At 46.6% G+C, this 25,575-nt stretch overlaps 1 protein-coding gene across 1 annotated transcript in view; it reads right to left on the bottom strand.

The window, feature by feature from the left end:
• castor2 (cytosolic arginine sensor for mTORC1 subunit 2) overlaps positions 1-25,575 on the bottom strand; it is a 96,082-nt gene that overhangs the window by 60,909 nt on the left and 9,598 nt on the right. The window contains exons 2-4 of the mRNA XM_072445464.1: positions 18,248-18,322; positions 15,545-15,554; positions 15,000-15,182 (exon numbers count right to left, since the gene is read on the bottom strand). Coding sequence (XP_072301565.1) covers positions 15,000-15,182; positions 15,545-15,554; positions 18,248-18,322 — 268 coding nt within the window. The remainder of the gene's footprint in view (positions 1-14,999; positions 15,183-15,544; positions 15,555-18,247; positions 18,323-25,575) is intronic.

Genomic DNA, 25,575 nt, shown 5'->3' with positions numbered 1-25,575 from the left:
AAGTTTGCGGCCGATCACCTTCTCAGCAGAGGACGCTGTAGTCTCTGTTTGTCCCTGGCTGTGGCTCCAGCGTACCACACGGTGATGGAGGAGGTGATGGAGGAGGTGATGGAGGTGGTGATGGAGGAGGTGATGGAGGAGGTGATGGAGGAGGTGATGGAGGAGGTGAGGATGGACTCAATGATGGCCGTGTAGAACTGCACCATCATCAGTTTGTCTTTCTTCAGCTGCTGCAGGAAGTTCATCCTCTGCTGGATCTTCTTGATGAGGAGCTGATGGTGGCTCCTCCCACTTGAGGTCCTGGTGATGGTGGTGCAGAGGAGGTGGAGGAGTCCACAGTGGAAATGGGGGAGTCTGAGAGGGTGAGGGGGGGGCTGGGGGGCTTTGACTTCCCTGAAGTCCACGATCATCTCCACTGTTGAACTCCAGGTTGTTACCGCTGCACCAGCCGCCCCACCTCCTGTAACGGACTCATCCCCGTCTGAGATGAGCCCGATGAGGGTGGTGTCGTCCGCAAACTTGATTAGTTTAACAGAGTTGTTGTGGCTGGAGGTGCAGCAGTTTGTGTACAGGGAGAAGAGCAGAGGAGAAAGTACACAGCCCTGTGGAGCTCCTGTGCTGATAGTCTGAGTGTCTGAGACATTCTTCCCCAGCCGCAAGCACTGCGTCCGATCCGTCAGGAAGTCAGCGCTCCCCCTGCAGGTGGAGTCAGTGCTCCCCCTGCAGGTGGAGTCAGGCACGTTGAGCTGGGAGAGCTTGTCCTGGAGCAGAGCAGGAGGTGGTGTTGATGCAGAGCTGAAGTCCACAAACAGGATCCTGGTGTAGGTTCCCGGGGAGTCCAGGTGCTGCAGGTGAAGTGGAGAGCCAGGTTGATGGTGTCGTCCACAGATCTGTTGACTCTATAGGCAAACTGCAGGGGGAGGTGAAGGACTTGAGGTGCTGGAGGACAGGGCGCTCAAATGACTTCATAACTACAGACGTCAGCGCCACAGGTCTGTAGTCATTAAGTCCAGTGATCCGGGGATTCTTGGGAACAGGGACAATGATGGACAACGTATTGAGCAGTTTATATTATGGTATTTTAAACATTGCACTGCAGGACATTAAACAATGACTTTACAGTTTGAGTTATCAGGCAAAAAACAGGTGACATTTCCTGCTTTGTGAGGCATTTTACAGCTGAATGAAGTGTGAGAAAATCATGGCCTTCAGTCTCACCACAGGCTAAGACTAAACCTCGGCCAACACTGTTGAACCTGTGCACTTCAGGTGTAAAATCGTCCTTTATTTCGCCAAGTTGTGCAGATGCCTATGGAGCACTTTGAGCAGAATAGGAAAGGACATTCAAGGTGAACCATGGAACTTTTCTGGTGAGGTTCCTCCACCTGCTTGATTTGATTGCTTTGCTTGGAATGTTCCACTAAGGGATTAAAGGACATTCAATTACAGGGTTTTTACTATGAACTCTCACTGTGAGCAGGGTCACCTCTCCACAGAGCTGACCTGTAACTGGGCCCGGAGGGGCCACTGCATGTCTCCATGGAGATATCATATGCCATTGTCGCGGTCGGCTCTATGGAGACAAGCACCTCCATTAGAAAAGTTACAATAAAATCCTTCCTTGGTTAAAAGACAAAACTGCTGATGCTTCAGTCAGTTACAGACTGTTAAATATAATTTCTTTCATAACTTTGGAGAACAATATACCGGTAAATACATTTCATCTCAAGCCTGTCTTCTCCTCGTGTTCTCTCATCTTTTCCCTTCTCATTCTATTAACCAAGTAAACCAACACTAAAGTTCGAACAATGGAATATAGGAAAGAAACAATCGGATTGAGATGAAATAAAAACTCCCAAAAAGCTTAAAATGGTCTGCTTCCTCCTCTGCCCTGCACACTGACACTGCTCCTCCTGCTCAGGGAGTGCAGAGGAAAGAAGGCGACTCACTGAGCAGGAGCGCAGAGAGTTCACTTAAAGGAATTATGGAGGATTTTTTTGCCTCTTTCCTCGTGGCGTGGACAGCCGACACGCTCACATGTCAATCATAGGATGCACCTGCTGCACACCTGCAGAGCCTGGTTCACCTGCAGAGCCTGGTTCACCTGCAGAGCCTGGTTCACCTGCAGAGCCTGGTTCACCTGCAGAGCCTGGTTCACCTGCAGAGCCTGGTTCACCTGCAGAGCCTTGTTCACCTGCAGAGCCTCGTACACCTGCAGAGCCTGGTTCACCTGCAGAGCCTCGTTCACCTGCAGAGCCTCGTTCACCTGCAGAGCCTGGTTCACCTGCAGAGCCTGGTCCACCTGCAGAGCCTCGTTCACCTGCAGCCTCGTCGGCTCGTCCCCATGAGAGCAGCACGTTTCCCTGTGTCTAAGCGCATGGATCTATCATAATATAGTTCCCTCAGTGACGGGAAAAAATTAAGACAGAGAAAGACAGTTCGAGCTCAGAAAAGACGGAAACCTACAGAGACAAGAGATGATGCCATCCGTCGTGTGTGCTTCCGCACGAGGGGGAGTGGCATGCGCACTTCCACTTGAGTTCTCAAATGTAAAAGATGAACTTGTATGGCAGTTTGCACTATCAGCAAATCGATCTGAGAGACAGAGAGGACAGAGAGCCCGACACTGTCAGAGCCAGAGATCCAGAGTGAGTGGCCTGTGTCCTGTGTCCATGCAATTAATGAGCTAGTTAAATAATTTAAATATTGGTTTATAGAATTGTTAAATGCCTAATCAAGGCTGGTGCCCAACATAACTCTTATGTGTCACTCATGCAGTGTGTCTTGATCCAATTCTTTAAATCGATTTCAACTTGAATGTCACCTTCTGTCATAAGCGGGAGGACATGAATAACACGACAGTACTTGTGGTACCACTACATATTCCATTTCATTTCCCATTTAATGCCCAACAAAATACTACCCTCCATATTCCACGAATCAGTGGCAGGGTTTGTTTACAGACGATTTGAACAGATATTAGCATGTCTCTTTGTGTAACACATAAATAACAAGCTGCTCCTTGTTTTGCTCAGAATAATTCCATGGCAGAGGCTTTTTGGTTTAATTTTGGATGCACCACTACAACAAACAGTATGGTAAGCCAGGCTAGAGCTACCAGGAACTGGGCCTGATCCCTTTACATAAGCAGGGTTAGTATTGGCCTTGGGGCAACAAACAGGGGCCAGAGCACGATTCAGAGAAAATGACAGGAAACGCTCACAGGAATTACACGTTATATTGCATTTCATACTTCATCTCACGTAAACAGAGGAGGAGAGGAGCAATGCCCACAACGCCATTACACATTACAATACACTGCGTGTGATGACAAATACAGGTGAATATGACACATATTTTAGGATTGAGATCGTCCGCTATAAAACTGTTCATTTGTTTAATGTTCACTTGCTAAACATCCGCAGAGATACATTAGAAAAAAACTATGTAAAAAAGATGACAAAAGGGAAGTTGGTCACTTCTGGTAAAGACACTATCTAACAGTGTTGGGAAAGTTCACTTTCTACATGAACTAGTTCAGTTCATAGTTCATAATTTGACATAATTAAGTTCACAGCTCCAAAAAATGAACTAGTTCAGTTCTTTTTTTCAATATTATGCAATAATGATTCTAAATTATTTCCCACCGCATCAATTATTTTATTAGTTTAAGCTGAAAATATGTGTCAGATTCATCTTCATCCAATTTTGAATCCTTCCCCTGGATTTATATTCACACTGAAGACAGACTTCCCCAGAGGCAACGTTTACACAGAAGTGTTAGATCGTTCCATCCTCACCGACCGCATCATAAAACTCACGTAACTGGTGGTAGGGCGACTCCTTGTAACTGGTCGTAGGGCGACTCCTTGTAACTGGTGGTAGGGCGACTCCTTGTAACTGGTCGTAGGGCGACTCCTTGTAACTGGTCGTAGGGCGACTCCTTGTAACTGGTGGTAGGGCGACTCCTTGTAACTGGTCGTAGGGCGACTCCTTGTAACTGGTGGTAGGGCGACTCCTTGTAACTGGTCGTAGGGCGACTCCTTGTAACTGGTGGTAGGGCGACTCCTTGTAACTGGTCGTAGGGCGACTCCTTGTAACTGGTCGTAGGGCGACTCCTTGTAACTGGTCGTAGGGCGACTCCTTGTAACTGGTGGTAGGGCGACTCCTTGTAACTGGTCGTAGGGCGACTCCTTGTAACTGGTCGTAGGGCGACTCCTTGTAACTGGTCGTAGGGCGACTCCTTGTAACTGGTCGTAGGGCGACTCCTTGTAACTGGTGGTAGGGCGACTCCTTGTAACTGGTCGTAGGGCGACTCCTTGTAACTGGTCGTAGGGCGACTCCTTGTAACTGGTCGTAGGGGCGACTCCTTGTAACTGGTCGTAGGGCGACTCCTTGTAACTGGTCGTAGGGCGACTCCTTGTATCTGGTCGTAGGGCGACTCCTTGTAACTGGTCGTAGGGAGACTCCTTGTAACTGGTCGTAGGGCGACTCCTTGTATCTGGTCGTAGGGCGACTCCTTGTATCTGGTCGTAGGGCGACTCCTTGTAACTGGTCGTAGGGAGACTCCTTGTAACTGGTCGTAGGGCGACTCCTTGTATCTGGTCGTAGGGCGACTCCTTGTAACTGGTCGTAGGGCGACTCCTTGTATCTGGTCGTAGGGCGACTCCTTGTATCTGGCCGTAGGGCGACTCCTGCTGCTCTGTTGCTGTCGCTGCTTTTTGTTTTGATGCACATGTGCAGTGTGGTGCGACACGCAAAATCTCTGTCTGCGCTATCGCCTCTACAACTTCGGAGCTCTCACACTTGCCAGACACAGGCTCTTTTAGGGCAACAACACCAGAAAGAACGCGTTCATATTATCCTTCGTCGGCAGTAATACCGTTCGTTCAGTTCACCAAAATTATGAACGCGTTCAGGCACAACACTGCTATCTAGACACTAGAATCTTCACATCACTGTCTTCAATTGAGTGGGCTGTGGCTCTAAGATGAAGTGGTCCTGAATTTGTGTGCCACAAACAAGGACAGGCAGGAGGCCACTCCCCTCAGGCAGGAGGCCACTCCCCTCAGGCAGGAGGCCCCTCCCCTCAGGCAGGAGCCACTCCCCTCAGGCAGGAGGCCACTCTCCTCAGGCAGGAGGCCACTCCCCTCAGGCAGGAGCCTACGGTCAATCAGGACCAGAACCTCCCTCCATAAGAACAGTTTCTCATGAACACTTCTTAAACACTGCCACTTTAACCATTATTTAATCACTCACTGTTCACTTTCTGCACCACATATGTAAATTCAACTGTTCATTTTGTGTACATAGTAAACCTATTTTTATTTTTTATCTTATAACCAATTTTTTTTTTTATCCTATAGCATATTTTAATTGTTTCTCTTTTTGACAATTGAATTATTTTCTTTTTTTAAATATTGTGGCTCTTTACAATGGTTCAAAATCAAGAATTAAAATGAATGTGAGGTATCTGAACAGAAGGAATGTGTTTTTCTACCACTGTCACTCTGGGGCCTAAACATCTGGTAAGCGTTGGGAGAGGTCAAAAGAGCAATAATGTCATATTCATGTGCATATAACTGCTGCAAATAAGAGTGTTTACTTTTGACACAATTATTATTTTATGCAATTGTATTTTTATTCCTTATTAAGAATGAGAGATTTTGTCTTTAAGAGTTTTGTTTACAAGTTTTTCTATTAGTGAGTGTTTTTTTAAAGCTTGCATAAGTTATCTGTTCCTTTACTTCTGCATCTACTTGCGTGCAACACCGAAATTTGTGTGGACAAATCTTATTTCATCTAAGGGGGTTTGGTACGAGCTATAAAATCTACTGTAAAACTTGGATCGGGACTCGGGACAAATGTCGGCTTGTCTGTTGTATTGATACAGTTTTTGTGAATTAAACACCTTTTGAAATACAGAAGCTAGTGTCAAGCGAGTGCTTCTCCTGCTACCCAACCACCTCGAACAACACTATGAGAAACCACAAACGGTCATCCGACGGATTGACTGACTCGTGAAAGGGGGGTCAGGCAGGGCTGTGCTTGGTCTCCTCTCCTGTTTGCTTTGCATTTGGAACCATTGGCCCAATTTATTAGTTAAATTGGGAAAGAAAGACCTATTTAAATGGCAAACATAATCTTAGATATTTAGGTATGTTCCTCCACAGAGACCTATCAACAGTTGTGGAGAAAAAATTATACCTCTTTTTTTATTACTATACTAATAAGATCTTGAAAAATGTATATCAAACTTAGTGTTAGCCTGGGATAAAATAGTTATAGCTGGAGCCTTTAATATCCACGTGAACGTGAGTGATGACTCTCTCAGTAATGCCTTCAGCGCAGAATGTAAATAAAGCGACTCATAAGCACACTCTGGATCTTGTCCTAACGTATGGAACAGAGATTAGTGACCTCATTGTCCTCCCTCAAAACCCTATATTGTCAGATCATTTCCTAATTAACTTTCAGTTTATTCTTAAAGATCATCCAGTCCCACAAAATAAAGTTATAATGAAAAGGACAATATCCCAAAAATCTATCTCAAAGTTCAAAGAAATAATACAGCCAATATTCAGTGACATGTCATGTGATCATGTCATGTGATCATGTCATGTGATCATGTCAAGTGATCATGTCACGTGATCATGTCACGTGATCATGTCAAGTGATCATGTCACGTGACACGTGTGAGGCCCAAACCAGATACTATTCTAATCTAGTAGAAGTCAACTAAAGTTACACTAGATTTCTTTTCAGCACTGTAGCCATGGTGATGAAATTGCTCCCACTATTAGCGCTGAATGAGCCCAAGCTGTAAAAATAATGTCCCATATAAATCCAGTAAATTTAGAAAGGTTTAGCTGTTGATCAAGCAGAGATAACTTCAGCCATTATGTCCTCTAAAAGCTCAACTTGTGTCCTAGACCCAATTCCAAGCTCTTCAAAGCTCCCCCTAATTATACACTCTATTCTTAATGTAATAAATGTGTCACTATAAAGTGCTTATGTTCCACATCCTTCAAACATGACGTCATTAAACTGCTTTTGAAAAAGCCTAACCTAGATCTTGATCTATTGTTAAACTACAGACCTATTTCAAATCTTCCCTTTGTCTCTAAAAAAACTTGAAAAAGTTGTACTAAAACAGCGTTGTCGCCCCCTACAGGACAATCACTTATTTGAAGTTTTCCAGTCAGGGTCCAGAGTCCACTACAGCAGGGTTCAGAGCCCACCACAGCAGGTTCAGAGCCCACCACAGCAGGGTTCAGAGTCCACCGCAGCAGGGTTCAGAGCCCACCACAGCAGGGTTCAGAGCCCACCACAGCAGGGTTCAGAGCCCACCACAGCAGGGTTCAGAGCCCACCACAGCAGGTTCAGAGCCCACCACAGCAGGGTTCAGAGCCCACCACAGCAGGGTCCAGAGTCCACCGCAGCCGGGTCCAGAGTCCACCGCATTAGGGTTCAGAGTCCACCACAGCAGGGTTCAGAGCCCACCACAGCAGGGTTCAGAGCCCACCGCAGCAGGGTTCAGAGCCCACCACAGCAGGGTTCAGAGCCCACCACAGCAGGGTCCAGAGTCCACCGCAGCAGGGTTCAGAGTCCACCACAGCAGGGTTCAGAGCCCACCACAGCAGGGTCCAGAGCCCACCACAGCAGGGTCCAGAGTCCACCGCAGCCGGGTCCAGAGTCCACCGCATCAGGGTTCAGAGTCCACCACAGCAGGGTTCAGAGCCCACCACAGCAGGGTTCAGAGCCCACCACAGCAGGTTCAGAGCCCACCACAGCAGGGTTCAGAGTCCACCGCAGCAGGGTTCAGAGCCCACCACAGCAGGGTTCAGAGCCCACCACAGCAGGGTTCAGAGCCCACCACAGCAGGGTTCAGAGCCCACCACAGCAGGTTCAGAGCCCACCACAGCAGGGTTCAGAGCCCACCACAGCAGGGTCCAGAGTCCACCGCAGCCGGGTCCAGAGTCCACCGCATCAGGGTTCAGAGTCCACCACAGCAGGGTTCAGAGCCCACCACAGCAGGGTTCAGAGCCCACCGCAGCAGGGTTCAGAGCCCACCACAGCAGGGTTCAGAGCCCACCACAGCAGGGTCCAGAGTCCACCGCAGCAGGGTTCAGAGTCCACCACAGCAGGGTTCAGAGCCCACCACAGCAGGGTCCAGAGCCCACCACAGCAGGGTCCAGAGTCCACCGCAGCCGGGTCCAGAGTCCACCGCATCAGGGTTCAGAGTCCACCACAGCAGGGTTCAGAGCCCACCACAGCAGGGTTCAGAGCCCACCACAGCAGGGTTCAGAGCCCACCGCAGCAGGGTTCAGAGCCCACCACAGCAGGGTTCAGAGCCCACCACAGCAGGGTCCAGAGTCCACCGCAGCAGGGTCCAGAGCCCACCACAGCAGGGTCCAGAGTCCACCGCAGCAGGGTTCAGAGCCCACCACAGCAGGGTCCAGAGCCCACCACAGCAGGGTCCAGAGCCCACCACAGCACTGAAACTGCACTAGTTAAAGTCACAAATAATTTGTTAATAGCTGCAGACGATGGACTGGTCTCAATCCTGGTTCTGACCTCAGCGTTTGACACCATCGACCACAACATTCTACTGCAGAGGTTAGAATGTGATGTAGGTGTCAGAAGCCCCGCCCTCAGCTGGTTTAAATCCTCTTTATCTGATATGTACCAGTTTGTTCATCTAAACCAGAGCTCCTCCCCTTGTTCTAATGTAACTTACAGTGTGCCACAGGGGTCAGTACTCGGTCCAATTCTGTTTACCCTTTACATGCTGCCGTTAGGTCACATGATCAGGTCACATGGCATTAACTTCCACTGCTCTGCAGACGACACTCAGCTGTATTTATCAATGAAACCTGATCAGAGCGATCAAGTAGACAGACTTAGTGCTTGTGTGAAGGAGATAAAACCTGGATGACACTTAATTATCTGCTTCTATCCATCTTTCCATCCATGTAATATAGATAAAATCAGAAGTTTCCCGTCTAAAAGCGATGCTGAAATACTTATCCATGAATTTGTAACGTCTAGGTAACTTCCTGCTCACAGCAGGTCCTAAAAGCTCTATAAAAAGCTTTCAACTGGTTCAAAATGCAGCAGCAAGATTGACAGAACCTAAAAGAAGAGAGCACATTACGCCGGTGCTGGAGTCTCTTCACCGGCTCCTGTTGAGTTTAGAATTAAATTTAAAATCTTACTCCTGACTTACAAAGCCAAAAATGACATGGCCCCATCCTACCTCAAAGATGCTATAGAACCATATCATCCAAACAGAGCTCTTCGCTCTCTAAATGCTGGCCTTCTTGTGCCAAGAGTCTCTAAAGAGGCCGACACAGTCTCTTCATTTAAGACCAGGCTTAAAACGTTCCTCTTTGAAATGACTTATGGTCAGGCCAGTTAGGAACAGAAATATAAACCTACAGTTTCAGTTACGTTGCCCTAGGAGCCACTATGGGGGAAGTATGGCAGCTTTAGCACTATTCTCTGATAAAGACTTATTCTATCAAACTATATTTAATATTAATTCCACTGGAAACTGTTCATTGCCTTTTCATTTTCTCACTTCCCTCAATCCCCGAGGGAAGTGGGATAGATCCATTGATGACTTGTGGACCCAGATGCTCCTCTCCTGGTTGAAGCGGTCTTTACCCCAAATGGACGGTCCTTCATCTGCTTGGAAGATCTGGTTCTCCTCCTGAAGAGTTGGTTCTCCTCCTGAAGAGCTGGTTCTCCTCCTGAAGAGCTGGTTCTCCTCCTGAAGAACTGGTTCTCCTCCTGAAGAGATGGTTCTCCTTCTGAAGAGATGGTTCTCCTCCTGAGTGGGTCCAGCTCCACTATCCACTGACACTGTCTACCAGGTTTCGACTTTTTCTCAAGGAGTTTTTTTGTAGTTTTTCCTGGCCGAGAAGGAGTGTCTAAGGACAGAGGACTCTGGAACATCGTCCCTCGTCCCCACGGACATTTTTAAATCCGTTTTTCACCGTCGCCCTTAGAGGCAACTGTTGTGATTTTGGGCGTTACAAAAATAAAATGATTTGATTTGCTGACACAGTCTCTTCATTTAAGTCCAGGCTTAAAACGTTCCTCTTTGAAATCGCTTATGGTCAGGCCAGTTAGGAACAGAAACATAAACCCACAGCTTTAGCTACGCTGCCCTAGCAGCAACTGTGCTGGGGGAAGTATGACAGCTTGAGCACTATCCTCTTCTTCTGACTACTTATGCTATCAAACAATATTTATTTTTTAATTCCACTTGCAAACTGTTCACCGCCTTCTTTTTCTTTTTCTTACTCCTGAGGACCTGTGGACCCAGATGCCCCTCTCCTGGTGAAGTGGTCCCTGCCCTGTGTGGACGGTCCCTCATCTGCCTGAAGAGTGGCTCCAGCTCGCCTCAGTCTGTCCCTCATCTGCCTGAAGAGTGGGTCCAGCTCGACTCAGTCGGTCCCTCATCTGCCTGAAGAGTGGCTCCAGCTCGACTCTGATGGTCCCTCATCTGCCTGAAGAGTGGCTCCAGCTCCAGTCTCCCTCGCGTCCGTCTGTGAGAGTCGGATCTCTCCTTCACTCTGGAACTCCTCCCGGTTTCTACTTTTTCCCAAGGAGGTTTTTTGTAGTTTTTCCTGTCCGAGAAGGAGAGTCTAAGGACAGAGGACTCTGAGACATCGTCCCTCGCCACCACAGACATTGTCTGACTTCATCGCCACCACAGACATTGTAGATTCATTTCTCCCCGTGGCCCTCAGAGGCGACTGTTTTTGTGATTTTGGGCCTTACAAAAATAAATTGATTTGATTTGATGAAAAATTAAACCTTATCCCCTACTTAAGTCTAAGTCAAAGGATTAAAACTATCAAAATGAATGTTTTGCCCAGATTTCTCTATTTGTTGCAGACTCTTCGGATTTCCATCCCCAACCGGCTGTTTGATGAATGGAATAAAGCAATCTCAAGATTTATATGGCAAGAGGATAAAAACGGATTCAAAATGACTTTATTTCAGCTCAGATCAGAGCGTTGCTGGTGTGACCCAGAATCTGAAGTTCAATGGAAAAATATTGAGATTAATGTTGTGCCGGGGGTTCCTGTGCAGGCTGCACTGGCAGATGACAGAGGCTTGAGTCATTTGGGGAAATCTGTTCTTACAACGTGGAAGGAGCTGATCAAAACAGACAATCTAAACAAAGATGTTCAAATCTTAAACTGGATGGCTTATGATCAAAATTTCAAACCTAACAGCACCGACTCAAGATTTAAAGTCTGGAAAACAAAAGGTCTAAAGGTCTTTTACCACATTGTAAAGAAGAATCAGCTGAAGAACTTAGACGAGTTGAAAGGTATTTATAATTTGACTGAAATATTTATTAAAGCTTAGAAACTTTCGAGGGGATTAATATCTAAACTTTAAATTATATACATGTATTAACAGTCTGGAGAGTCACTCTACTGATGACATTAAGAGTAAATGGGAAAGAGGGACACAGGATGAAGAGTGTGAAAGTATAAGTACATCTCACTGGAGAACCACAGGATCACATGGAGGGAATTCTGTTGGAAAAGTGTGTCTGGTTTCTATATAAGTCCATGTCAAAGTGCCCATGACTTTGGGATTGTCCTGTTGTTCACAAGTTTTGGACTGAGATCAACAAAGCCTTACAGACAATTTATTACATCACCATCCACTGGATTTCAGGACTCTGTATTTGGGCCTCAGGACTCTGTGTTTGGGCCTCAGGACTCTGTGTTTGGACCTCAGGACTCTGTGTTTGGACCTCAGGACTCTGTGTTTGGACCTCAGGACTCTGTGTTTGGGCCTCAGGACTCTGTGTTTGGACCTCAGGACTCTGTGTTTGGACCTCAGGACTCTGTATTTGGGCCTCAGGACTCTGTGTTTGGGCCTCAGGACTCTGTGTTTGGACCTCAGGACTCTGTGTTTGGACCTCAGGACTCTGTGTTTGGACCTCAGGACTCTGTGTTTGGGCCTCAGGACTCTGTGTTTGGACCTCAGGACTCTGTGTTTGGACCTCAGGACTCTGTGTTTGGACCTCAGGACTCTGTGTTTGGACCTCAGGACTCTGTGTTTGGACCTCAGGACTCTGTGTTTGGACCTCAGGACTCTGTGTTTGGGCCTCAGGACTCTGTGTTTGGACCTCAGGACTCTGTGTTTGGGCCTCAGGACTCTGTGTTTGGACCTCAGGACTCTGTGTTTGGGCCTCAGGACTCTGTGTTTGGACCTCAGGACTCTGTGTTTGGACCTCAGGACTCTGTGTTTGGACCTCAGGACTCTGTGTTTGGACCTCAGGACTCTGTGTTTGGGCCTCAGGACTCTGTGTTTGGACCTCAGGACTCTGTGTTTGGACCTCAGGACTCTGTGTTTGGACCTCAGGACTCTGTGTTTGGACCTCAGGACTCTGTGTTTGGACCTCAGGACTCTGTGTTTGGACCTCAGGACTCTGTGTTTGGACCTCAGGACTCTGTGTTTGGACCTCAGGACTCTGTGTTTGGGCCTCAGGACTCTGTGTTTGGACCTCAGGACTCTGTGTTTGGGCCTCAGGACTCCTGCCATGGACATAACCAGTAGCTCTCTCTGGAGCCTCATCCTGGCAGCTGCAAAAAATGCACTTACAAAGACATGGATGACATAAAATGCACCGATGATCAACTGGACTGACATTATACTGGACATACGTAATTTGGAAAAAATCACATTGACTGTGGGCAAAGTGGGACATTTGTTTGGGTTCAGTTGTGTTTTGGTTTTTATTAATTTGTAGGATGCCTTTTGATTTATGTCTGCCAATCTCTCTCAGGTCTGGTTTTGTTTGTTTTATCATGTTTGTATATATTTATATGTTCATAAAGTTGAAAAATAAGAAAAAAAGAGGAAAAAAAAGGAATCAGCCCAGAACTACAGGAGGAGCTGGTCAATGACTCGAAGAGAGCTGGGACCACAGTTTTAAAGGTTACTATGGTAATACACTACGCCTTCATGGTTTAAAATCATGCATCGCACAGAAGGTTCCTCTGCTTAAGTCAGCACATGTTCAGGCCTGTCTGAAGTTTGCCAATGACCATCAGGATGATCCAGAGGATCATGGGAGAAAGTCATGTGGTCAGAGGAGACCAAAAAATAATAATTTGGTATAAACTCCACTCTCCGCGGGGAAGATGAATGAGTGCCATCCCAAGAACACCATCCCAACTGTGAAGCATGGGGGTGGAAACATCATGCATTGGGGGGCTTTTCTGCACAGGGGACAGGACGACTGCTCTGTAACAAGAAGAGAATGAATGGGGCCATATTTAGTGAGATTTTGGGTAACAACCTCCTTCCCTCAGTCAGCGCGTAGAAGATGGGGCGTGGCTGGGTCTTCCAACAGGACAATGACCTGAAGCAAACAGCCAGGAGAACCAAGGAGCTCCGTAAGAAGCTTATCAAGGTTCTGGAGGGGCCAAGCCAGTCTCCAGACCTAAATCCCATTTAAAATCTTTGGAGGAGCTGAAATTCTATGTTGCGGTTGGAGGAGCAATCCCTGCTGCAGTGTTTGCAAACCTGCTCAAGAACTACAGGAAACATTTGAACTAGAGTATTTTTAAATTCGCATTGTGGTATTCATATTGTTATTGAGAGTTAAGTATTTTCCTCTGTATGGAATAGAAAACAAAGAGGTTTAGTTTCTGGTGAAACCAATAACACCTTTTATCAGGAGGTCCCGCCGAGTGGACAGGGCCCAGATTAGGATGAATATCTGAGTTCCCGGTCTTGATTTGCAGATGAAACAACTGAATATTTGTCTACAATGGAACACTCCTGGACGAATGAGGGACTACACTAACAAATTAATATAGGAGTAAAGCGCAAACAGGAATTCCCCATTCTCTTTAGTCTATAATAATCTCCCGAATGTCTGTCTAGAAGTCAGTTTGCAAATGTACAGCAGTGAGTGAAAAAAAAAGATTTTCAGGACATTGTCTGACTTCATCGCCACCACAGACATTGTTGATTCATTTCTCCCTGTGGCCCTCAGAGGCGACTGTGATTTTGGGCCTTACAAAAATAAATTGATTTGATTTGAGTCTTGTCTAACACTTAGCATCACAGAAAGCCCCAGTTTACCTGCTTCAGGTTCAAATTAATGGAAAACTCATTGACCAAGTACCAGAGGAAAAATATTTAGGAATAATTCTAGACTCACACAGTTGAATTTCAAAGTTTTTTTAAAATATTTTTTTGATTCAAAAGTGACCCCTGAATGTTTTTAAATGTTGTGATCTTCTCCCATCTGTCCTTTGCAGCCACTATCACAGACTAGTCAAGCTACGCCCAAGCCAATTTAAAGCCTTTACAACTCGGTTCTAAAGGTGTTTGAACAAAAGACAATAGATTCCACCACCGTAACATTTTACTCAATCACAATTTTTTCATCATCCTCAAATTTGATTAACTTTAGTATTCTTACTGGTTACTGGTTTGGCCATATATTATCTGTAAACTACAGAGTTGTGGCAGGTCAGAGCTACCTCATCTGGAGACTGTAAAGTGCCTTTTTGTAATTCATTTAAAATATATGAAAAATGTAGTCTATCTTCAAAAAATAAACTAAATCTTGGCAGCAGCAGCACTGCACTCACGTTTAATGTGTTTCTAATGTACATTTGCTTGTCCATGTCTATATGTTGTACACACCACTGTGTTTTTTGTGTGTGAAAAGCCATTCTAGGGATAAGTGCTGCAAATGTGCATGCATCGGGCTGCTGTGCTACAGTTAGTCAATGTTTTTGTATCTGTGCCTAGACAGACAGACAGACAGACAGACAGACAGACAGAGATTCTGACAGATTTATTTCGTCGTCCTACCACCCACATGGCCCAGTTTAATCAGAGAGGGAGACTGGTTGAGATAGGTAGGGCATTTGGTGTAATATTGACTCCATTAAACAAAACTTTGGCTGGAGCCAAGCTAACACAGGTGCAGTGAGGCTCACCAAGATGTAGTCCGTCTGATATGTAGACAGCATGAACACAGAGATGTCATGGTCGGCCAGCGGCGCAATGACCGATTTAGCGATTTTGGTGACTCCAATTGGCTGAGAGCTGGAGGCGTTCCCGCCCCCCGACACCACATTCAGGGCCAACCATGTGGCATCGGCAACGCTCATGTGCTCCGACTGCGGCAGCCATTAGAACACCAGATGGTATGTCAGCAACAAAAAGAGACTAGACTTTTATATTTGTCACTGTAGCAGCTCGTTCAGTTTGGTTGGGGTTTGAGCTCTTACAATCAATCAATCAATCAAATTTATTTATAGAGCAAAATTTGTGTAATTCAAAGTGCTTTACAAAGTTTAATTAAAAAAAAAAGTGTATAAAGTGTACAAATATATAAAACAGTGTATGTTACATTAAATACATAAAAACAAATTAACATTGTATTTCAAATATTAAAAACCAGGTAAAAGTATTTTAGTCATAGGCGCGGCTAAACAGAACAGTCTTTAGCTTAGATTTAAACACAACCCTTTCTCACAACCTCAGGAAGCCTATTCCAGACCTTTTGCCCCATAGAACTGAAACGCAGATTCTCCGTGTCTGGTCTTGGCTCTGGCACCAGCAGGAGGCCGGTCCCTGAGGTCCTCAAGAGTCCGAGATGGTTCATACGCCACTAACATGCCCAAGATGTACGTGTTTAGCAAAGCAGCTTTGCTTGTATACAAGTCTCTCTATGGCCTAGCACCAAAGTACAACACAGACATGTTAGTTCTAGGCTATGCAGACTCCCTTGTTTGAGCCTATTGACCAGGTAGATCTTAAATCTCTGTCATCCAAAAATGCATTTCTCTTGGACTTTACCGGGCTGAGGAGTGTGATCCCTCTCTAGTTGGAACACACCCTCCGGTCCCCCTTCTTGAACAGAGGGACCACCACCCCGGTCTGCCAGTCTAGAGGCACGGTCCCCGACCGCCACGCAATGCAGAGACGTGTCAGCCAAGACAGTCCTACAACATCCAGAGACTTTAGGTACTCAGGGCGGCTCTCCTCCACCCCCGGAGCCCTGCCACCGAGGAGTTTGCAAACAACCTCAGTAACTTGAGCTTGGGTGATGGGCGAGTCAGCCTCCGAGTCCTCAGTCTCTGCTTCCTCTTCGGAAGACGTGACAGTGGGATTTAGGAGGTTCTCAAAGTATTCCTTCCACCGTCCGACGACAACCCCAGTCGAGGTCAGCAGGCCTCCACCCGCACCGTAAACGGTGTTTGTGAAGCACTGCTTCCCCCTCCTGAGGCACCCGACGGTTTGCCAGAATTTCTATGGGGCCGACCGATAGTCCTCCTCCATGGCCTCCCCGAACTCCTCCCAGGCCCGGGTTTTTGCCTCTGCGACAGCACGAGCTGCGGCTGACTTGGCCTAACGGATACCTGTCAACGACCTCAGGAGTCCTACAAGCCAAAGAGGCGTCTGACGACATCCCTTACTTCTGGTTTCCACCACCGGGTTCGAGGGTTGCCTCCACGACATGCACCGGAGACCTTGCGACCACAGCTCAGAGCAGCCGCATCAACAATGGAGGTCGAGAACTTGCTCCACTCGGACTCAATGTCCCCAACCTCCCCGGGACATGGGAGAAGCTCTCCCGGAGGTGCGAGTTGAATACCCTATTGATAGAGGGCTCCGCAAGACGTTCCCAACAGACCCTCACAATGCGCTTGGGTCTGCCAAGCCTGTCCGGCTTCCTCCTCCGCCAGCGGATCCAACTCACCACCAGGTGGTGATCGGTTGACAACTCTGCCCCTCTCTTCACCCAAGTGTCCAAGACACGCGGCCAGAGGTCAGATGACACGACAACAAAGTCAATCATTGATCTCCAGCCTGTGTCCTGGTGCCATGTGCACTGATGGACACCCTTGTGCTTGAACATGGTGTTCTTTATGGACAATCCGTGGCTACCACAGAAGTCCAATAACTGAATACCGCTCGGATTCAGATTAGGGAAGCCGTTCTTCCCAATTACCTCTCTCCAGGTGTCACTGTCATTGCCCACGTGGGCGTTGAAGTCCCCCAGTAGAACAACGTCCCCGGTCCCCGGTCCCCGGTCGGTGCACTGTCCAGTGCCCTTCCCAAGGACTTCAAGAAGGCCGGGTACTCTGCATTGCTGTTCGGTCCGTAGGCAGACACAACAGTGAGAGTGAACTCCAACACATGGCGGCTGACCTGTGGGGCTATAAGCAATCCCACACCAGCCCGCTGACTCTACCTGCGGGCAACACCTGAGAAGTGGAGCGTCCAGCCCCTCTCGTGAAGATGGGTTCCAGAACCCAAACTGTGCGTGGAGATGAGGCTATCTAATTGATACCGCTCAACCACCCGCACAAGCTCAGGTTCTTTCCCCCCCAAGCGAGGTGACATTCCATGTCCCCAGAGTAAGTTTCTGTGTCCGGAAATCTGGTCGTCGAGGCCCCTGCAGTCGACTGCCGCCCCGATCATTCTTCACCTGCCCCCTATGAATCCTCCTGCAGGTGGAGGGTCTACGGGAGGACGGCCCCATGCCGCTCGTTTGGGCTGTGCCCGGCCGGGCCCGTGGGGAAAGACCCGGCCACCAGACGCTCGCCGTCGAGCACCTACACCAGGCCTGGCTCCAAGAATGGGGCCCTGGTAACGCCAATCCGGGCGACGTAACTGGCCTGTTTATAAGGGGCTTCTGAACCGCTCTTGGTCCGACCCGTCACCTAGGACCTGTTTGCCTTGGGAGACCCTACCAGGGACTAAAAGCCCCCAACAACATAGCTCCTGGGATCATTCGGACGCTCAAACCCTCCACCACGTTAAGGTGTCTAATTAAATACTTTATTACACTCTTTCTTGTAGCTCCAGATCGGTCCAGGGTTCACTCTTGTCCACATTAGTGCAGCGTCTACAAAATGGTCTAGCTCTTTGACGCATGTCCCAAAGCCACAAGTCCATTTCACCCGCTCATACCCCTCTGCTGAAGTTAAGTCTGTCAATTTTAGAATGTGAGTTGGCATAGTGGGAGAGACAGAGCATGAGCAACAGCAGCAACAGAGTAGTGCTGAGCAGCGCAGGGGAGGGGAGGCTGCTGCAATGGCTTATGGGTCTCCTAGTTATAGCATCAAGGAAATTAATTACCATCTTTGACACCCATGGTTTAACGATAAAGATAGAACGTCACGTTGTCATGTCACGTGAACACAACTTCTTTGTGAGTTCTGAAGCCCCACACTCACCTTTGAAGCCCTCCTCGTCCACAATGATGGTGTAGTCCTCAGGTGTCTCGGTCAGGCTGAAGAACTTACACCTGCAAAAAGATACAGTACGTTATATCAGCTGCTTTATCTTCATAATTTAGTATAGTATACATTTATAGTATATGTAACCTGCAGATAGAGGCACATCCAAGTGTTTATCCCACTCAGTTTGTGGACAGGCCATTGTTAGATAAATCTTAAATAAGAAGGAAGACCGAGGACTTCCGGGTCATAGTGACGCACTGAACAGACGCACCTCACACCGCTGCTGCAAAACTTGGTTTTAAAATCATCATTTGACCCACCTAATCCCAAAGAACAAGGACAAGAGATGAGTAAACAAGGAAGACAAAAGTCCGGTAGCGCCACGGGACCAAAACAAACAAAGCTGATGGCCAAGGCTCTATTGGAAAACAGCTAAAACACAAGCTAACGAAAACAGTTAAAACACAAGCTAACGAGGCTAGCGAGGCAAACAAGACCAACAAACTTAAGAGCCGTGCTCCCTCCCCGCTGGAGACGCGACGTCCCGCCTGTATAAGACAGACTTGGGACACAAGAGGGTTATTTCTGGAAGCACGTTTACTCAATGACCCGAAGTCCAAACTACCATGATGCAAAGTATTCTGGGAACAGTAGTCTACCGCTACACCGCCGGTCCGGATGGAGATGCTTGCTACTTCTTTGCGTGAGAAGGGGGAGAGAATCAAATTGGTCATCAGCTGTGGCTCAAGATGTCTGAAGTGCAGCATGCCATGGAGCTTCTGAGAGCCAAGTTGTTAGCTACCACAGCTCCATCAGTGTCAGAGGCGGTGACCGCTAAATTGAAAGCAGATGAAATAACCGGAGCATGCATTGAGTAAGTGGAGCAGTGTGTTTAAGACAATACGGATGATCTGCAGATAGTGAGGGCCCAGAGGGAGGTGCTGTGGGCCAGGGTCACAACGCTGGAGTCGGAGAACAATAACATGAAAAATAAGCTCCTGGATTTGGAGTCCAGATCGCGTCGTCCTAACCTGAGGCTTGTGGGCGTAGAAGGAGGAAGACAGGAAGGAAATAATACAGAAAGTTTCTTGGAGAAGATCATTCCTGAGCTCCTTGTTAACTCAGGAGTTGAAGTTCCTCCCATCACAATCGAAAGAGCACATCGCCGGGGCAGACCAAGAGCAGCAGCTGATGAACCACAAGGCCTGATTATGAGGTTTCTAAATGATCATGAAAAGATAAAGGACCAATAGACCTATGTGATCATGCTCCTATCTACATTACTGTGGACTTGGAAGAAAGATGAAAAAACACTGTGGAGGTTCAATAGCCTGCTTAATGACCATTTGTTTAAGCGTTTTTGCAGCGCAAATCCTGTGTTTTGAGCGTCGGACTTTGAGCGTCGTCCAAAGTTGAACAAAGCTCAACTTTTCTGCGGCAGACACAGCAGCCAATCAGAGATGACGCTCTAGTGACGTGCTACGCAGGACCCGGAAGAAGACAATGAAAAAATCTTCAAGACGCTCTCTATGATATAGCAAATAATGATATTGACTAAACTCTGTTCAGCTCTGAAGTATCAGACAGGCCCCAGACAGGCCCCAGACAGGCCCCAGACAGGCCCCAGACAGGCCCCAGACAGGCCCCAGACAGGTCCCAGACAGGCCCCGGAGCCCATCGCCTCATCAACTTTGTGACGTTAATAAACCAAAGCCACTTTCTCCACCTGTTCTGCCATCACAGAGCTACAGAGGGAAACACAACAACTCCTCCACTGCACATGTGCGCAGGACACCTGGGACTGGTGTCTGCTGGTGAGCGTCCAGGGCGTCCAGAACGCGCGTCCAAGGCGTCTGAATTCAAATGTACCGCGGTCTGAACGCAGCGTATCTGGAGGAAAATGATACTGGGGGAAATGTCTCGGCCCATCCTTTGGAACACTTCCAAAGCAGTCTTGAGAGGACAAATTATAGCCATAGCCTCCGACAAAAAGAAACAAAGGGAGAAAAAGCTTATTGATATGAAAGAAAAATTCTAATTGTTGGAGGAAAAAACATGCCAAAAAGGGGTGAAAAAGATAAAGAGGAGAAATTAATGATCTGACTTCCCAGGAAATAGTAAAGAAAATGCTCTTTACCAAACAAAGATATTAAGAGAGTGGATAGAAATTTTCTAAATTACAATCCTGGAAACTTAAAAAACAACAAGCTGAAAGAACAATTTTTAAAAGATGGGAAAGTAATCTTAAGACTACAAGCAGGCTTTTAGATAAAGACCCGTCTTCCCGTATTTTTGACGGGGTATTTTAAAATGTGGACGGCCATTTTATTAATAAATCTTAAGCAGTCTTCACACCGCGGCGTCAAATTCGCACCCGACGCAGAAGTGGGACGCCTGTACATTTGAAGACAGACGCCTCGGACACGCGTCTGGGGCGTCCCCGGACGAAAACTACACTCACGAGCAGACGTGCGTCCGAGGCGTCAGCGCACATGCTCAGTGGAGGAGTTGTGTTGCGTTGCTTTTCTCGTGGCGTTATGGAGTTTAATGGCGGACCATGGCTTTGATTTATTAACTCACAAAGTCCAAAAACGGAGGCGATGGCCGCTTGTCTGGGACCCGCAGATACTTCAGAGGTGAGCAGAGTTTAGTCAATTTCATTATTTGCTCCAAGAACTGCGTCTAAAGATTTTAATTTTATCGTTGTGGTTTTTTTTTTGGTCTTCTTCCGGGTCGTGCGTAGCACGTCACTGGAGCGTCATCTCTGATTGGCTGCTGCGCCACGTCCAACGCAGAAAAGATGGACAATGCTCAACTTTCCTGTGTTGGACGCTTTGGACAGTTTGGACGCCTCGGTCGCACGTCCAAAGCGTCCAACGCCCCACGATGCCCCCGACGCGCCGCGCTCGATGCCGAAAACGCAGACTTTTCATAGACTTTTTACATAGACTTTGAATGTAAACGCTTCAGGAGCCCCGGTCTGAAGACCGCTTTAGAAAAAAAGGGACTATTATCATTAAATTGGGCCGGAAAGCATTTGAAAATAGTCTGCCATTACAGTTTAATGTTTACAAGAGAAAATGTGCATGCTGCGCGCTGATTGGTCGACAAAATTTGTGTGCTTAGCTCCGATTGGCTGCCGAGCCGTGGTCCGGAGAATGCCGAAGCTACTCGTTTTTTCGCCTAGTCGGCCCCGTACCCCCAAAATTATTTGGACAGGGTGTTTTCAAATCCTTAAAACCTGACTACAGGACCAAATTCAATCAGCGTTTGAATCCTTGAAAAAAAAAACTCTTCTCTGATAAAGACGATAAAGAAGATATAAATTTCTTTCTGGACACCCTCACTTTGCCTGTTATATCTGAAGAACAAAATAAAAAAATTAGGAGCTAAAATTACAGTTTTGGAATTACGAGGGGCAATCAAAAGTCTAAAAAACTATAAATCTCCGGGGAGTGACAGGTTCACCTCAGAGAAGTATAAAACTCTAAAAGACACACTTACTCCTTTGCTTTTATAAACTTTTAACTGAGCACTTAGAAGAGCTCAGATCCCTCCGAGTTGGAAAGAAGCCATCATATCCTAAATACCAAAAGAGGGGAAGGATCGATAGATAGATATATATATATATATATATATATATATATATATATATATATATATATATATATATATATATATATATATATATATATATATATTATATAATATATATTTTATAATATATAAATAAATAAAATAATATACATGAACATGCTGCAAATACCACTGGGGAGACTTCTCTGCTCCGTCTGAAGAAGAAGGATCTGTCCAAGTGAAGTCTCTGCTGCTGTGACCGCAAAAATGTGCACCATTCAGTGTGTCCCATGTGCTTCTTCACCGCGCCTTTACTTATCGCAAAAGGACTTCTAAATGTATGAGACAAAGGTGTATTTGTTGTATAAGAAAAGTGCCTGTATTTGACTGGTTATCTGCACTGTTAATGCTGGTTTGGTTCTACAGAATACATTTCAAACAGGTGTTAATGCTTACAATGTTCAGATATCATGTACTTTTGTTACAAATTGTGAGATTTGAACGTTGACAAATATAACAGAGTATGATCATGGTGATGGAGGAAATCTAAAGAATATTTCATGCACAAAAGTCTAAAACTGAAGTGTGGGCCACGTTTGACAGACCGTGGCCCACACTTCTAATTAAACTGGTTGAAGCGGTTGCGAATCAGGCTCCAGAGAAGGAGGTCTTTTCCTTACAAGGACACTTCATTTGTTTGTGTGACCTCAGTGTTCATTCACATAAAGTAAAACAACGGTAAAATGTAGTTTGGGTCTTTAATTGGTAGTTAAAAGGAAAAGATTATTAAGAAAACACAAGGGGACCACTTGAGGGCTCGGCTTTCCTGAAAAAAACTTTATTTAAAACTAAATTGTCTTCTTCAAACACACACATCTTCACACACATCAGCTGTGAATTTAACATGAATCTGATTCACTTTTGAATATTGCCCCGGTGAATCAACAGTACAAATATCCCATGGATAAAATCATTGCACCTTCCATTCAAACCAACCAAGCCAAGCCAGTTTTTGACTCGTTTACTTCCAAAAGGTAGGGAAAAGTAGGTTGATATGCAGCTAAAATAAAAATAAAAAACAACTATTACTTTAAAACACAATTGATTTGTCCTTAGTCTAAATTAATTAGCCGGAAATTTGCCTTTAACTTCCACTCAACGTCAGGTATTGTATATCGGTGTAATCCCTCATTCGTCCAGGAGAGTTCCATTGTAGATAAAAGGTTCAGTTATGTTCATTTGGACTAAGTTTTAGAAAAAACACAAGACGTTTCAAATCTCATCCAAGAGTCATTGTCAATTCACGAATTTTGACAATGACTAGTCCGGATCCGGACTAGAACCTCCTTCCACAAGAACAGTTTCTTTCCATCTGCTGTTGGACTCATGAACACTTCAACTACAATTTAATCAGTCACTCACTGCACTGCATCTGTAAATGTAACTGTAAATTTGGTGTACATAGTAAGTTTATTTAAATAGTAAATTTGTTTTTCTTAAATGCATTCCCTACCGGCCCCTTATGGATCCTCCTGCGGGTGGTGGGCCCACGGGAGGGCGGCCCCACGTCGCTCTTTCGGGCTGTGCCCGGCCGGGCCCCGTGGGGTAAGACCCGGCCACCAGGCGCTCGCCATGGAGCACCCATCCCAGGCCTGGCTCCAGGATGGGGCCCCGGTGACGCCGATCCGGGCGACGTGAACTGCCTTGATTGTGTCGTCGTCATAAGAGGCTTCTGAACCGATCTTTGTCTGACCCGTCACCTAGGACCTGTTTGCCTTGGGAGACCCTACCAGGGGCATGAAGCCCCCGACAACATAGCTCCCGGGATCATTCGGGCACTCAAACCCCTCCACCACGTTAAGGTGTCGGCCCCGGATAAAGCGGCAGAAGATGGATGGATGGATGGCATTCCCTTCCATCCATCCATCCATTTTCTTCCGCTTTTTCCGGGTCGTGTCGCGGGGGCAGCAGTCTAAGCAGGGACTCCCAGACTTCTTCTCCCCAGACACTTCCTCCAGCTCCTACGGGGGGATCGCGAGGCGGTCACAGGCCAGCCGAGAGATACAGTCCCTCCAGCGTGTCCTGGGTCTTCCCCGGGGCCTCTTCCCGGTGGGCATTGCCCGAAACACCTCCCCAGGGAGGCGCCCAGGAGGCATCCGGAACAGATGCCCGAGCCACCTCAGCTGGAGGAGCAGCAGCTCTACTCCGAGCATTCCCCGTGTGGCCGAGCTCCTCACCCTCTCTAAGGGAGCGCCCAGCCACCCGGCGGAGGAAACTCATTTCGACCGCTTGTATCCGCGATCTTGTTCTTTCGGTCATTACCCAAAGCTCATGACCATAGGTGAGGTCAGAACGTAGACCGACCGGTAAATAGAGAGCTTTGTCTTTTGACTCAGCTCCTTCTTCACCACAACAGTCGATGCAGCGACTGCATCACTGCAGCCGCTTCATTGGAAAGCTTTGAATTCACACTTTCAGAATCTGTGCATAACTCAAAATGTCTCCGGGTAGACTTGTAACTGGTTTATGGTCACATATGTACCAACTGTGCCAAACTGTTTTATTACAATTTTGAAGGAATTTCCCAAATGGTGAAAATAAATAAAAAAAATATTTTAATTAATTTTTTTTCATTGGTATAATAATACATATAGCTAACAAAATGCACATCCAAAAGGCTAATAAAATCAGAAAACGTGATGCGTAAAATCTAGTCGCCTCCTGCCGAAAAATCTGGCTCTTGTCTGCTTACGCATGCTGTACGCATGTGAATATAGTCAGCTGCAAATATGACTTGACCCCAAACAAAATCTAACAAAAGGTTTTTCAGTGGTTTACAATAGTATCAGATGTACTTAAAAACATACTAAATGTTTACCAAAGTTTGACTCCAAGAAAGGCCCCATTTTCAAAATTGGTTACAGGTACATTATGTGCGAAAAATAAGTAACATTTCCCATAAGTCATTGCATATTTCTCCTTTTTCATATTGTTTTGCCTGGTGTTGGTTGTTCCTGTGGTTCACAACCATTTTTTATTCCAATTACTCAAGACTCAATCCATTAGAACTGTGTGGTACTGTAAAAATTAGTCAAAACAGGGCTTCCACGTGAAGGCTCAGTACCACTAACCCCTTTTATTTGTTTGTATTATATTTTTGTATATATTTTTTAAAGGTTTTGTTTTTTTTTTCCCTTTTTTTATATACTTTGATATATATTTATCTGTTTTTTAGACACTTTTCTTATTTACACACCTTAAAGTGTGACCTTAGTTAACCATTAGTCGTCACACTCTTCCTCCCACAGAGGTTGATTATAGCAATTCTCACAATTCCCAACTTGACATGGTCCACGAGCAGACATGGTCCACAAGCAGACATGGTCCACGAGCAGACATGGTCCACGAGCAGACATGGTCCACAAGCAGACATGGTCCACGAGCAGACATGGTCCACGAGCAGACATGGTCCACAAGCAGACATGGTCCACGAGCAGACATGGTCCACGAGCAGACATGGTCCACGAGCAGGCATGGTCCACGAGCAGACATGGTCCACGAGCAGACATGGTCCACGAGCAGACATGGTCCACGAGCAGGCATGGTCCACGAGCAGACATGGTCCACGAGCAGACATGGTCCACGAGCAGGCATGGTCCACGAGCAGACATGGTCCACGAGCAGACATGGTCCACGAGCAGACATGGTCCACGAGCAGACATGGTCCACGAGCAGGCATGGT

The sequence above is a fragment of the Eucyclogobius newberryi genome, unplaced genomic scaffold (assembly GCF_026437365.1).
Source record: "Eucyclogobius newberryi isolate DKJ021-1_F unplaced genomic scaffold, fEucNew1.0.hap1 SCAF_15, whole genome shotgun sequence".
Taxonomy (NCBI): Eukaryota; Metazoa; Chordata; class Actinopteri; order Gobiiformes; family Gobiidae; genus Eucyclogobius; species Eucyclogobius newberryi.
Note: the sequence above shows the minus strand (reverse complement) of the source record. Positions and strands in the feature narration are given on the sequence as shown.